We start from the raw sequence: 16,519 nt of genomic DNA on the forward strand, positions 1-16,519 counted from the left end.
AACTGAGCAGTGTTTGCAAAGAACATAAAATTGCCAAACTGTTACAGTAGGGGTGATTGGTAAATTATGAATATGCTGAGGTGGAATCATCTATTCACAACTATATACACACGCCTAGCAATTTCAGAATCAACAGGGAAGTGACTATTTGCATTGTTTACTAGAAAATATTGGTAGAAAAACCTAAGCTCCATTAAATGTGAATTCAGATTAGAAATCAACACAAAATGTTGAAGTAAGAATATATATTTAAGCTTGAACAAGAGTTTTGAAAAGCTTCACTGATGCTAGCTTGTGTTCCAGCCTCGTTTTTTTTAAATCTACATTGCAGATTGAGAACTGCATTTCTTATGAGAAATTTTAATGCAGACATAAACTATTGCCTTGAATTTTGACAGACTTGCATTCTTGAAATCTGGAGTATTTTATTTTGCCAAGAATTGGCCTATAAGTATTCTAGTGCAGATGGTCTTGTGGGTATTTAAAGGGACTGTGTTCTTTTACCTAGTGAAGTATGCATAGGTCATTGACTAAAGTCTCATGTTCTGTCATGTGACTTTAGTCAATGACTACAGTGAAGTATTATCATGTCAAAAATATTGTCAGAAATGATGCGATGAGGTAGCATCAGGTTTTTTAAGTGGTGGGTGGGTGCACAGTTAGTCTTAGCTGTAGCCATTTATTCTGGTCTCACTGTTCCTTTTTCTAAATAAAACACACAGGCAGATTTGTGTCTATGTATGTATTTCTTTACATGCCCATCCCTGTCATATCTTGAAACTTATAACAGAGAACTTCTAAGGATGCTCTAAAAAATGAGCCTCATTTTCGCCAAATGATCAATCGAATAGCAGTGCTTTGGGAATGAAATAAGAAAACATTCTTTGTTGGATTAGTGCTACATTGTGCTTCATAATGTCTCCTTGAACTAAACAATGATTATTTCTAGTTCTTTGCACTTCACACACTGTTGCAGAAATGATAAAATATTCTTCCCAGATAGAATTTGCATTCAATGCTGCCTTATCTCTCAGCAGCAGAAGCCCGATTAACTGGCTGATTAGTGTGCAGTTTGTGTCATCACTAGTAAAATTTTATGATGACTCTGAAGTGAAATTTTGATGGCACAATTCATGACTGTGAATATTTTGTGAATTCCAAGTGAAATGAGCAAAACAAAACAAAACAATAGGAGATTAGATTCACTGAGCTTCTATAATAAACAGATATCAATAAATGCCTGTAAAATTTACAGTTTGGATCCAGAGGAATGGAAAGTGATCTCATTAAGACCCACAAATGGGCTTAAATGCACATACCTTTCATCCATCAGCATTATGCTCATTTGTTCTTACTGCTGTGGTCATTAGTGAAAAACATTCATCTTTGTCACTTCTTAACAGCCTCTGGACTTTGAGACCAAAAAATCGTATACGCTGAAGGTAGAGGCAGCCAATATCCACACTGACCCACGATTCAGTAGCAGGGGACCCTTTAAAGATACAGCGACAGTGAAAATTGTTGTTGAAGATGCCGACGAGCCTCCTGTCTTCTCCTCACCGACTTACCTTCTCGAAGTTCACGAAAATGCTGCTCTGAACTCCGTCATTGGACAAGTGACTGCTCGGGATCCTGATATCACTGCTAGTCCTATAAGGTATTTTTCCTTTTTAAATGAAATACTAGCTACTCCAAATGTGTTCACAATATGAACAAATTTTTGCCAGTACATACTGTGTGTGTGTGTGTGTGTGCGCGCACGCACTTCTGTGTGTGTGTTTGCACACGCATATGCATGCCTACTAAGAGCTATACATAATGCCTGCAGCCAGAAAGATCAAGATAAATCAAGTTATTTCAGCCCTTGGAGAGCTCAGTGACTGCATAATTGCAAGTGTTTTGCAGCACATTTGTGAGGAACTTTTATGTTTTTTGCTTTGTTATTTCTTAGTATTGGGAAAGCATTGCTAGTTTGTCTTCTGTATGCTTTGACAGCTAGAGTGAATTATATATTAGAATTTAGAGGCATGAGACAAGAGTGCCAATGCATTAAGAAGTTCCTATCTTATTTTTGTGTTTGGTGTTTGGCTTTGAAATTATCTTCTTTTCGGTTCATGGGTATTTTTGATAGGTCAGCAGATCCGGCTTGGAGCATCTCAGTCAAAAATCTTTTTCTGTCCTTTAAAAAATCGCTTTTTGTTTATACTTTCTCTGCTCTCAATTTTTTTTCCCAAGATGAGAAATAATCCTTTATTAAAGTTTTTCTGCCTTGTCTAGAAATGAGTTTCAATTCTACTTTTATTTTCCCCTGTTGATCTGTATACATCTTTTCTTTTTGCCAGTCACCCAAGTGACAGTACAGGTGCTCAAGCTAAATAGATTTCTTCCAAAGGCATGCTGAAAATCTATAACATGTATGCTGGTCTCCAAGGGTGAAGTGTTGGCTAATGATGTGTTTCAGTGTGGATTTCAAACATTGTCTTAAAAAATTTGTTGGAGTGAGGAGGACAGGAGAAAAGAAGGGAGAGAAAAGGAAGGGTGGGTAAGAAAGAGGAGGAAGAGAGAGAGAGAGAGAGAGAGAGAGAGAGAGAGAGAGAGAGAGAGAGAGAGAGAGAATAAAAAGTAGAAAGAAGACTAGAATTATAAAGAACTGTCCAGTTATTCTATGCATTAGATATCAGTTCACACTGAACACGTTCAATTTCCGAGTCACAGATATCTAGGGCAGACAGCCTTCCAATTACTTCATTCAGGGAAACACTAGACAAGTGAGTTTTCTGGAGGTTCTATTTATTTTCTTTTTTAAAAATGTATTAAATTTTCTATTACTCACAAGGGTGCTAAAAAAGTGAGACTGAGAGCAAAACCCTGAAGAACAGGCAGTACCTGAAATAGCTTGAGTTTGGATGCAAAGGAACTATTTTCAAATCAGAAGATTTTTCTCTAACACATTTACTTCTAAATTTAGATGATACATAAGAGTGCATCGGATAAGCACACAATGAAAGCTTTCTGCAGCAATATAAACTGTAAGAAAGCAACACTCCACCTGAAAATTTGTGAAATAGTCCATTGGCTATTATTTTAAGTTCTTGAGCAACCCCTTCTTAAGCCCAGACATGTAGAATAGCTCTCATTTTTAGCTAATTATGTCTCAGTTTTGGTAACGGTATCTGTCAAAAAGTAAAGCATTAGATGTATCTTCTGGAAAAAGTCAACCAAGAAGTTTACTGAGATTCCGGTTTTTTTTTGGACTATAAAGCACTGTGGTTTTGTGCTGGAATTATTATTCAGGGAAGATTGTGGTGGAATTATTATATAAATAGGGGCAATGATTTTCATGGAATAAATCAATATTGCTATTATCATAGTTCTCCGTGTTTGAAAGAAATGCAGAAAGAAAAATTGTCACTTTCTTTACATCTTTAAGTCTGATGCAATGTGAGCAGGTTAAACAAGATGGATTTAAGGAAGAAGCAAGTCGCCAGGCTAGTTCTAGCCTTTGATTTGACAAAGTTTCTACTCTTGACAGCAAGTAGTACAGAACGGCTCAGGAGTGTGAAAGCCAAGAGCCCCAAGAAGTGGCAGGGTTTCCAATACTGGGCCAATCACAAAAGAGCCCAAACTTGGCGTCCACAGCACCAGTGGGATGGACTCGCTGTGAGGAGACACCTACTTCAGTAGCTACAGCTTCTATCTGAGTCCCTGTTCATTCCACAGAGAAAGCAACATTGAACTACAGAATTGGGTTTAAAGGCACCCTCAAAAATTCCCTATATAATTTCACTTTATACAATCTATTCTTTATACTCATGTACAGTGTTGATTTACAGTGATAATACCAGTTCACAGGGAATCAAGCAGCAATTGCCATTAGCTTTGATTATTCCTACTGTTTCTCTTACCGTCACGGTGTGGACACTTATGGATAGAGGGCTCTAGAAGTTTCTCAGGGAAATTTCTCTACTTTGAAAAAAATTTTCATTTGTACACAAACAAAAGGAGACTTAAGGCCCTGCTATCAGGAAGAGATGGACAGATAAAGCACTATTCGATGACACAGACATCCGTGCTTCTGATAGCTGTCAGGTAAGTGGTAGTTCCTAGGCATCTCTGATCCCTTCCAAAGAAGGCATGGATGCTATTTCAAAGCGTTTACCACGGGCTTTGATGTGTCCATCTGAATGTGGGCCTCACAGAGGCCTGAGAGGAGGTTAATGGGCTCCATGAAATGAGAATATAAGAGTCACCAGCTGTGATTTTCTGCATCTGTTCTGCATTTCCACAGCCCCTGCCCCTGCCAGCTGGGTTATGGAGAGCAGCTTTCCTCCGTCTATGCACAACTGGTTAATCTGAGCAGAAAATTAAATTTTCTGACTAGCCAGAGTATTGCATAGTTCCGTCAGAGGCAAGTAGACAGAGTTTGAGCCATTTATCCTTTTTAAATATAACAAACTCAGATACTCAGAGAATTACAGAGCAATGGATAGCTAGGCATTATTTTCTCTTTATGGCTATTGCATTTCATATACTAGCAACAATGTATCCATCTTTTATGATGATACATATGTGCTTTGCTGGCCAGCAAGAAATAGCTGTTTGTCATGGCTTCTGCTGTGTTAGGACATGCAGTTGTTGATGGGACAACTTCTTTTCAGAGCACGTGGATTAGCTCCAGGTTCATGTATTGTAGATTCTTTTTTTTTTTTTTTTTTTTTTTTTTTTTCAGAACCGGGGATTGAACTCAGGCCCTTGTGCTTGCCAGGCAAGTGCTTATTCTACTAAGCCATCTCCCCGGCCTAGATTCTTATAATGAGGCTTAAATGTTTATCAGTGTCTATACATCCATATACTCCCTTTCAGGGGGAAAAGGTAGTGACATATGAAGAGTGTAATCAATGTCTTTCCCTGTTCTCTCCCAGGAGCATTAAAAAGAAACCAGTAGAGACCAGTAGAGTCCTGGGTTTCAATGTCCCCTTCAAAAAACAGTGCCTATCATGTCACTGCACTCTGGAAGATTATGTCTCTCTCAGTGATATAATATTACATACATTATTGAAAATACGACATATTTTGAACTTAATCAGAAGGGGTCTCAAATCACATCGCTACTGCTTTTCCATCAGACTGTCTCTCTTCGGAATTCTCTAAGATTCAGTTTCCTCCTCAGAATGGAATATTACTGTCTTCTTCACAATGCTAATAAGGTGTGCAAAATTAATTTAATAAATAACATGTTGTTTTTATAAACATTGATCTCTCGTAAAAGACAAACCACCATTAATTTTGTATTTTACATGCAAATTAAAAATTTGCTTCTTATATTAGCAGTGATTCTTCTAAATATGGCTGCCCATAGATTTATTTTTTGTCATATGATATCCTGAAGAATATAACTTACCACACCCTTTTTTTCTCTTTGCCCCTGCTCATATTTTAAATATTGTTCCTAACTATAAATATGTTAGGGACTGTGTTCACAAAGTAATTTCATTTTCAAACACTTCTAGAAAATGTAGAATTATTCCTATTGAAGAGCTGAGGAAAACTGAGGATGAAGATTCAACTTGATTTACTGGCCAGTTTTCCAATAGCGTGAGAAAACACTCAGAATAATAAGCTTAAAAGAAGAAAGTTTTACTTTGACTCACGGTGGTGGAGTCCGTGGCTATTTGCTTATGTTCCCTTGGGCCTGTGGTAGCACAGAGTGTCCTGGAGATGGTGTAGCCAAAGAGGTTTCTTCTTTCATGGAGACCTAGAAGCAGAGAAGTGGAGACCAGTAGAGTCTTGGGTCTCAATATCCCCTTCAAAGGCACATTGTCGATGATGCCACTTCTTTCACTGGACTGCACTTTCTTGAGCTCCTCCTGCCTTCCGGTAGTTTTGTAAGCTAAAATCTGAGGCTTGAACATAAGGATATTTGGAGCACAGTCCAGATGAAGATGGCACTACTGCACCTTGCTTATGATGTGGTGCTGGTTCTTTTCCAGTATGACACAGACCCTTACAACTCCATCTATACAATTCAATGAGGTTTAGCAGGAACACTTATAATTGAAGGAAAAACATCTCACACTCTAAAGAGTCTCATCAAATTCAAGGTGCATAACAGGAAAGAAGTAAAATACATCAAGTCTGTGGAGGTAAATAGAGCATAGGTGCGCTTTCTTTGCTCATCCGTCTAGCTACTTTGTATCAGTTTGTGATTGTTGGCTGTAAACTACATGGCGATCTAGGATGTAAATGGAGAAAACAGGTTATTTTCATGTGATGAATCAGGAATTATGCAAAGATGCTATAATATATCACTCCCACAATACACTTGGATGTATTCAGCATGTTTTCAGTTTTATAGAGAAGGAAGTGGAAGCTCTAAAAGGATGGGTACCTAGGGCACGGTGACATTGCAGGTCGTGGTGGATGTTGGTTTCAAACTCAAGTAACTCCTTACTGTTGTCTTTTGTGTTTGTGCGAACTCCTCTAGGCTATGGAATCTTGAATAAGGAGTAGGATGATGACAGCTGATGTTTACTGAGCCTATATTTTGTGATAGACACACTAAAATGGTGTTATATGCAACAAATTATTTATAAGGTAAAAATTCCTAGCACAAAGTGAGTTGTAAAAATAAATCAGTGCTTTTATGTAGACTGAAAAAAAAACCCTACTGTGACCTGTTTTTCCATCCCAATACATTTATTTCAGGTCTCTGTTGGTTATTGCCATGGTTCTGAGAAGATACACAACTATTTATAAGGCAGTTGCTTCTTACTTGTTTCAGATGATTCACCTAGAATAAGATCACATAAATTGTTACAATTAAAAGTACACATGATATCCATTTAGCAAGCAAAGTAGGAGGCTGACACGTGGTCACAGTGGCAATAGTGCTCCATGGTCCTAAGTATGATCTCAACCTTAAACACTCTCCTTACACAAGAGTGTTACGCTGTGTATTTGTATGTGCGTGTTTCCCTTTCCTTGCATTTTTATAATTCATCCATGTAAGAAGCCTAGTTCTTAATGAATTTTTTGTAATAAAACACTCATTGAAGTCATGATTTCTAGCGATTTTGATGGCAAAGTACAGTGTTGTTGCCTATTGGCATGGTGTGGTGGAGAAGATCTTCCAAAGGTAATCATTTTGCAAAACAAAATCTATAGCTGATTAGTGAATCTTCACTTACTGCTCCCTCCAGCTCTTGGAAAACAACCAGGCTCCATTCTGCTTCCCAGTCTGACAATGTTAGAGACTTCAGCTAGACAGCATCTTGTGTAATGTGGCCTTTTGTGAGCTGCTTATTTCACACACAGAATGGCTTTTTTTTTTTTTTTTTTTACCAAGAATTGAACTCATGACTTTGTGCTTGCCAGGCAGGAGCTTATCAGACAGATGCTTATACGGTGCTTATACTGCTGAGCTATCTCCAGATCCCACAACAGAATGTCTTTAAGTTTCATCTATATCAGAGCAGTTCCGGGATTTTCTTCTTCCTTGTATCTATATATGTTCCACTGTATCTATTCCTCTGTATCTATATATCATGTTCCATTGTACCTATTCCTCTATATCTATATGTCATATTTCACTGTCTCTGTTCCACTATATCCAGATACCATGTTCTCTTTGTGCACCATTAGTCAGTGGGTATTTAGATTGTTTATACATCTGGGTTATTGAAAATAACGCTGCAATCAACACAGGAGTGACACGATCTCTTTGCCTTCCTGGCTTCAATTTTAGATAAATGGATAGAAGTGGGTTGTCTAGATATTATGGGAGTGCTGCTTTTAACTTTTGAGGAATATCCATACTGTTTTTCTTAACAATTTTATTGCTTTTCTTTTTCATTTCCACTGGTGGTGTCTAAAGGTCTAGTGTAAGAAATAACAGTTTTAATTAATTAAATCTTGATTAATTTTATGTTTGCATTTCCTCATCCAGATTTTTTTGTAGTTTCCAAATTAAAAAATATCAACTCGGTCCAGCCAGATAGCTCAGCGGATTAAAGTACCTGCTTAGGCAGATGCAGGAGCTGGAGTTCTATCCTTGGCCTGTCGTGCCAGCCTGCCCCCGGGATGTACTGAGAGGACAATTGAGACCGGACATGGTGGCATGCACCTGTAAACCCAGCTCTTGGGAGGCTGAACACAGAAGGATCTCACTATGAGTTCTATCAGTGTAAGAGACCCTATAGACCTTATACTAAACTGCAAAACAAACAAACAAACAAAAACACAGCTCTCTCAGCACTAGTTCAGAAAAGGAAAACATACATTTAATTCAACTAACTCCAATTACATGATTCACAATGTCACATATTCACACAGCCAATCATTCATTCTCATCAGTTGCTTTTATATATTAATTCACATATTTGGGCTGGCCAAATAGCTCAGTGGATTAAAGGACCTGCAAGTCAGTGCAGGGGCTGGGGGTTCGATTCCCGGGCCTGCCAAGCCGACCCTGCTCCTGGGGTGCTTTGGGATGGCAATTGAAATTGGGCGTGGTGGCGCATGCCTGAAATGCTAGCACTTGGAAAGCTGTGAACAGAGGAATCACTGTGAATCCAATCTAGTAGTGAGGCTATGAACACCCTTAGACCCTTCCCTAAAACACACACACACACACACACACACACACACACACACACGCACAAATTTAATTCACATATTTATTTATACAATTTTAACCCATAATTCTCCAGGAAACTTATGTAAAAGTTTCTCCCATCACTGTAGGAAAGAGTTTTCCTGAATGTACATGGGAATCCCAGACACTCGTTGTTAGTCTAAGTAGACTTTAATGCAACCGGAAATTGAAAAAATGGAATATGGATATTTACAGTTTCATATAGCAGACATTTCCTACTGAAATTTGAATGGAAGCAATTCACAGTCAATAGTGTTGAAGTTGAAAAGCTCTATACTTAAAATAATTTGGTATTAATCTGAAATAGATGGTTTGTAGATTTTTACTTTCATTCTTTAATACTCTCCCACTAAGTCTCCTTCTCTCTTCCTTTTCTCCCTCATTTTTAAATTCTCTACCTCATTCTCTTTTTCCCTCTCTATTTCAGGTGAAAGGATATTATTTTCTTCTCCCTTTTCATGGAGGAACAAGACATAGCATGTGCAGTAGGCACCTTACAATTCTGGGACTGGAAAAACTCAGATAATATTATTTATTAAAGGGGTTAGAGCAATGAGTGGAGCAATTAGAGGCAAAAAGCTGAAGGCTTGTAGATGGCATTTTTGATTCTCAGTGAATCAAAATGTGACAAAATGTTCAAATGGTTTCTTTAGGCATAATAACAAAAGCTAGAATGAAATTAAGCAGTGAGAAAGAAACAGTTGGAGTTCAGTGAAATATAATAACTGATTCATAACTAAGGGGTTTATTTCATTATGTGTGGCTCTAAATAGCATCTAAACTTGCAGTTGCCTCAAAATCATATCTTCCTATGAATTCCCCATATATTGGCTTCAAACTAATATTTGGCAAAATATTTTGTATGATATAAAAGTGTGTTTATGTCAGCTAAATTTGAAAACTAGATATACACTGCCTTTCTTCATGGGCAGCATTTCTACCAGTGCTCTAAGAATTACAATTGAGAAAGAGGCATAGTTTGGCAAGATACATTTGAATCCAGCCTTATATGCTCTAGCTCCTCCCCTATATGTTAATTTTCAAAGGTGTATTGCATTCTCTAAGAAGGAGAGAGTATGAGCCAAGCATTTAATCTTTGAGCCTTGCTTTGTCCTGCACAGGATCTGGAGCACAGAAGTTACTCAAGTTCCAGGGCCAACCTGTGTATAGATTCTGATGTAACCAACATTGCAAATGTCATACTTTTTCCTAGCAGACTGTATATCATTTTATTATTGTATACATTTCTTGTCTCTCTGTTCTTCAAAAAAATCAGTAATAGAACAACAACGGATGTTAGTGAATACTTTGAATGTGTTACAAAAATCCTGTATGATACAAACCCATCCTTGGGTTAAATCTAGCCTGAGACTTTATAACAAATCAAACATTATAGCAAGATAATCATCCTCACACTTTTATGCCTTGCAGGTACAGAGTTCAGTAGCTGTGGCAGAAAGAGTAGGCCAGCAAACCCTAAAATATTTACATTACAAGAACAGTATGAAAGCGTATACTAGACTAATCAGGATTTGTATTTCTAGCAATAATTTCAACAGTAGACTCCTATGTCATTTTCAGATTTTACCCTCTCAAGTTTTCTTAAAATAAATTTCTTAAAATAGCTTTTTATTTAAATTTTAGCAGTCAAATAAGTTCTTTTGTATTTAAATATGACGACATGTGATAAGGATTAAATTCTGCAGGCTGGGTCCTTAATACCCACGAGGCCCATGAAGGTAGGCACTCATATTGGGTCTGCCAGCAAAAGCTCCTTCTTTAGTGTAGCTTTGGGGAGAATATCCACCAACACTCTGTCACACAGATGATGAAGGGATATCCAGACAGTTACTGTGCTGCTTCCATGCTTCAAGGGAAAAAAAAAAAAAAGCTTTTGTCTCTTCCAGTGGTTGATCGTGAAATTCGTTTTCCTACCCATCTTTGCCCTTTCCCAGCCCTCAGTGCTTGCTACCACACCATGGTTTTGAGCTGAGCCAAACCGTACACTCTGCATTTCCACGTCTTGGTAAATTCTCAGACTTCGGAAGGATTTTTCTAAATGCATGAGAAACAGGAAACCAAATTTCACTTGTCATAGAATTGATGTCATATGTTAATAAACTAACATATCTTCTGAAATAACACAGTAGACACACAGTAAGAGTGACTAAAAAAAACTTTGTATGTCATTATTCATGCATACTTAATATTTTAGCACTAAGACATGCCAAGATACCTTTTTTTTTTTTTTATTTTTTCGGAACTGGGGATTGAACTCAGGCCCTTGAGCTTGCCAGGCAAGCACTTATTCTACTGATCCCTCTCCCCAGCCCCAAGATATATCATTATACTCTATTACATTAACTGTGAATTACACATTTTTCATTATCATTATACATATATTTTCCAGGTTGTGTTGTCTACACTTAGGTGGAAGTCAAAGGCAAGTTATACAAAAAAATAAAGAAAGAAAGGAGACAGAAGTAGGATAGGCAAACAGAAAATTTAAACTGTAATGCAGACCTAGTTGGTCTCTCTGGAAGAAGTAGGGCCTATCTGTGGAGTATTGCATCATGAAAACTGGGGGAGTCCTTATACATCTTTGTGTGCTTAATCTCCAGGTAAGCCCTAGAGATGGACCTGCTTCACTTGCAGGGAGCCGATGGCTGCAGGCTGCCTACCAACCACACCTCTCCTAGTTCCTGCATCTTTCCGAGAAGGAATTTTGCTCAGCACATTTCCTTGTCCAGCAGGCATGAACACATAGGGAATCTTTAATAATGAACTCATTTCTCTGAATTTCTCTGCTGTCTAGCTCCCTCCATATGCATCAGCCTATGTTTTCTTAAACATAAATTTGATTTACTGTCACCTATGAACCCTGAAATGGCAAATCAAGTTGCCTGAAATATTGTGAGTGTGGTATAACTTGTTAAATCAGCTTATTAGTTATCTACGATTATCAAACTGCATGTTAGAATATTTTAAAGCAAGAAATCTAAGATGGTAAAATCTCTTGGGAGGAGAAAATATTAAAAGTGTTTCTCTGTGGTTTTAAAATATTTTTTCATCATTTTTTTCTAATTGGTGAAGACTATGTTTCCTTTAGGGAACAAACAAAATAATAAAGTTTATATTCTGAAAGAAAGAAGCTAGCATAGGCTAAGGCATAATTCCTAATATTACTGCATTTGTAGGCACAATAAATCTCATATTTTGTAGCATGACAAAGGGAGACTGACATATTTATCAGATGTTTCAATATTTTATGGGAGTCAATTCTGCCAGACTTTTATTTTCCCTTATATTTCTACATTCTGGTCTGACACAATGTATTGTTCAGCTTTGCATTTGATAAAGAACAATCAGATTGGAGATAATGTTCCAAAGGAAAACATAATATTGCATATTTAACAAGACAGAATGCTAAGATGGACAAATTCCATTTTCTTTCATCTATCAAAAGCTTATTAGCTAAATTCCATTTTATGATGTCTGTTTATTAAGGAACCGGATGACCCTTGTTGAAATGCCTTTCCAAAGGGCCTCCTGGCACAAATCAAGTTTGAGATGATCTACTGAGTTATGTAGCACCATGGCAAATGGGAATAAGATTTATGAACATGTTTGGGAAGGTTCAAAGTCATGAGAGATATACTGAATAATACAGAAGACAAGACATGGCCTAAATGCCTTCCCATTGTGAAAGATATGATGTTAGAAAGAGAAACATGCCGAATGTGAAGGAAAGCTCTATTCCTTGGCAAAAGAGGAAGCGTTTTGGGCTCAACTCTGTAGATATCAAGGAAATGATCTTGGACATTGCGTTTATATAGGTATTCAGACTTGGTTAAAAATATGTGGGGTAAGTGTTTTTTCCTTGTGTGTATGTTTTTTGTTTGATATAGAAATTTCCTGTGTAAAATACTTGGTTATCCTAGAATAAACTACGTATGGAAGGACACTGAAATAATGTGGTTGTGTTATTAAAACTGTGATATAAACAAATAAGTAAATTTTCATATAAATATTTTGATAGTCTTTATAATATAAAAAATATCATTTTATTCACCACTTCATTCCCAGGAATAACCGTAAGACCTTATGTCTTAGTTACTTTTTACTAATTGTTGGGACAAATACCCGACACTCAAATTGAGGGAAGGAAAGGTTTATTTAGCTCACAGGTCCTGGAGGGTTCAGTCCATATTCCGCTGGCTCCAAGGCAAACGTCAGCAGTTCATGAGGGCAGAAAACAATGAAAAGCAGAGGAGGAGCAGCAGCTGCGGCGGCATCCATCAAGCCTCTCTCTTCCTCCTGCACTGACTGCAAAGACCAGCGCTCCATGGCAAAGATCAGCACTCCTCCAAAATGGCGCGACTGCGAAGATCAAGCTGCTCCGAAGACTAAGACTTCTCCACGGAAGCAGGGCAGGGTGGCAGGAAACTAGGCAGGGCGGCTTCCTCTCTTTCTCAGTTCCTGGGCCCTGCCCACCTGCAGGTCTAGGTCCCCTCACTGAGATCTGCAGGGGAGCTGATTCAGCCAAGTGGACACAATCAACTAACACAACTTAGCTTTTGCTGGGTGGCCTAAATAGCTTCTAAAATATTAAAATACATATAAGCTTCTGACATTTTCCAAAAATATTTGATGGAGTTTTATACTGCCATTCTATTTTATGAAATTCATATTTAGTCTAGATGTTTTCCTCAAATTAGAAAAGAAAATCTAATAAATTACTACAACAATAATAGCTTGCCAACATCTAGCAGGAGCTCACTGTATGTCAGATACACCAGCCAGGATGTTATAAATATGTCACTGCCTCTGATTATAAAACTTTGATATCATTGTCATGTGATAACTACAGATATTAAACAACTCTAATGTTTATATGAAACTCCTCACGAATTTATAGAAAAGTGTTAAATGAGAGATTAATATAAAAGGCATAGTAGAGCGGAAAGTTAAGAAGGATACAGTAAATGCATTACTAAAGTTAATATTTAGTATGGTCTACATAGACTGTTACATAATGAGATTTTTTTTTCTGCATCATCTCTCTTCTTTCATCTATTTGGTATTCACCAACTATGACTCCTTTTCTTATAAACAGAAGCCATTATTGACATAAGAAATAGTACTGCAATAATACTATTTAAGAAGAGTAAGGGCTGCTTTTCAGCCCTACATTACCCAGGGATCCTTGGGTCTGTGCAGTCCTGTGAACATTCATGTAAATTCTTGGTCCTAAGGGCCAGGGAGATGGCTCAGTGCAGTCCTGTGAACATTCATGTAAATTTGTTGTTCTCAGGGCCAGGGAGATGGCTCAGTGCAGTTCTGTGAACATTCATGTAAATTCTTTGTCCTCAGGGCAAGGGAGATGGCTCAGTAGAAGAAGTGCTTCCCTGGCAAGCACAAGGGCCTAAGTTCAAGCCCCAGTTCTGAAAAAAAAAAAAAAAGAAAGAAAGAAAGAAGAAATTCTTTGTTCTCAAGGTGAATAATGATGACTAAAGTTACCATGATGGCTTCCGTGTAAAAGTATTGATGCTCATTGCACCTAATTTTCCAGTTTAAAAAAGCACACACAACATAGACAGTTTTCACATAGCCCCTGGAAGCTCCAGCTCCCATGTATTTTTACAATGATTTAATCATCTTTTGCTAATATTTATGTGAATATTTATAACTCATTTGGTGTATTTGAATAATTGCACTGAAATGCCTTAAAGGAGAAAAAGCCAGAGAGCATTTGAAAAGCAATATAAGAAGAACCCATGAGCCATCCACGAGGGTTTCAAGGCCCCTTCATTCCCTTTCCTTCCTAATTCTGTTTCGTCATTTCTGCTTTACTTTAGTTTGTCAACTCACATGCTACACCACAAGCTCTCACCTGAGTAGTTGCAACATCCTTGTTTGCCCATTTTCGATCTCTACACAACTGACAAGTACAATTTAGACCTGTGCTGATCACGCATGTAGACCTCTTTGAATGTGCATACAGTCAATTTAATTTAAATTAAATAATGATTTTAGTTCTTTAGTTGCATGTGCCATCTTGGGAGAGCTAAGTAGTTCCATGTGGCTAGAGGTGGTCACGGTATTCTTAACATTGACTATTTTGCCACTACTGCATTGTGGTTGGGATCCGAGTACTTTCATGCCACACACGTGTATGTGCTTTCTTTCCAGGTGACTTCAGATTTACTAAGGGGAAATATTCATCAGTTTGGTATCCAGTGATCTTCCTGATTTGTTTCCTGGCATACTTCCTCCACTAACTCCAAAATTTGCATCACAGTAGACCTGTTAAAGTCTTCAAAGATGGTGAAAGTCTTCCCAGCTCAGTTTTCACCTTTGCTTCACTTTGATAGGAATATTTTTAGTATTATTTTTATACATGTCTTTTGATAGAATTGCCTCTTAGGTATTTTATACACTTCAGCCCTTTTTATCTTCCTAATGGTCATATCACTGCAAATTTTCAAAGGCCCTGTTTAATTTCATTGGTTCATGTTCCCCCACAAATAGAAAAAATTAAATAAGAGCAAGGCCATGTGTATCTTGACAGTTAGTGCACTGGCTTACACCTGAGTAATCAAAAAGTGAAAGAAAGAAGGATGTGAGGGGGGAAATTGAAATGAATACAAGAAGGGAATGACCGTATGTTTATCTCATAGCTGAGTTCCCATCACACCTGTTCAGGGCCTTTAATGTTATTGTTACAGCTTCCTAGATGTTCCTCAATGATCCTTCTCTTAAATGCTTGTGCACAGCCCATGGAACTACAGGGTTAGCGCATGTTTAGTGGTGCTGGCCGAGGGCGAGTTTCGAGCACTCTGAGGGCTTTCCTGTGAAAACCAGCGTGGGTTTGGGTCTTCTGCTCGTTCCTTTTCCTTCCTAGTCTCATATTGACGAGCTTCGCTCCCTCCGGGCCCCACTACTGTGAACCGCCTTGCGACAGGTCCAGAGGCAACTGTGTCCAACAACTGCCCACACGCAATGAAACCTCCAAAGCTGCAAGTCCACGTGTTTTCTCTGTTCAAAAACAGATTTTCTGTTCCAGTAGCAAGTGCGAGCACCTGTGCTTTCTAAATAAGCCCAACCCTCCTGGCTTTCCATATGCACGCCTCTCTATGCAGGGTATGGTTATGTTCTCTCGGAAAAAAAGCCTACATCTCTGTGCTTCAAAACAGACTCTGCCTCTTGCTGCTCACTTACCAAGTCCCCTCTCGCTCCCGCAGACACACATATGTGCGCGCGCACACACAGACTCACACACACACACACACACACACACACACACACACACACACAGTATGAGCACATCTCTACTATAGAACTTCGCACTTTATTCTAAGCCGTTAGGAACTCATGGGCATGTTTTCCTTTGTTCAGAAAGGCTTTTAATTTTTACCCACCACATATTTATCATTATACTTGTCAGTACGAGGCAATCACTTAACCTTTGTTTAAATTAAATAAAAAAATAAATTTAAAACATAATCCCTCCATAAGCTTTAATGTTGTGTTCCATTTTTCTACATTTACATTCACATCATTGTATTTAAAATTCCCTTTGATGAATCATATTTCTCCTGACTGGAAAAATAATATTTGAATCATTCCAAAGGTTTCATGTAAATATTAAAGGAATGGCAGTGAGTCATATTTTATCTAGGACTCACTCTAGAGCATTTTTCTTTTTTGCACATAGCCATACAATGTAATTTGTATTGTGTTATTTCCCCAAAATTCATACAGATTAAAGTATACAATGACACACACTGAGGGGACACATGAACCCTATCTATCTAGAAGCTGAGATTTTTTTTTCTAAATCAAATAAAAGACACCATGGAATGA

At 37.9% G+C, this 16,519-nt stretch overlaps 1 protein-coding gene across 1 annotated transcript in view; it reads left to right on the forward strand.

Annotated features, from left to right (window-relative positions):
* The window catches only part of Cdh8 (cadherin 8), a 415,681-nt gene that overhangs the window by 253,371 nt on the left and 145,791 nt on the right, over positions 1-16,519 (forward strand). Inside the window, 1 exon segment of the mRNA XM_004625918.2 lies at positions 1,404-1,657. Coding sequence (XP_004625975.1) covers positions 1,404-1,657 — 254 coding nt within the window.

The sequence above is a fragment of the Octodon degus genome, unplaced genomic scaffold, assembly GCF_000260255.1.
Source record: "Octodon degus isolate 3935 unplaced genomic scaffold, OctDeg1.0 scaffold00011, whole genome shotgun sequence".
Classification (NCBI taxonomy): Eukaryota; Metazoa; Chordata; class Mammalia; order Rodentia; family Octodontidae; genus Octodon; species Octodon degus.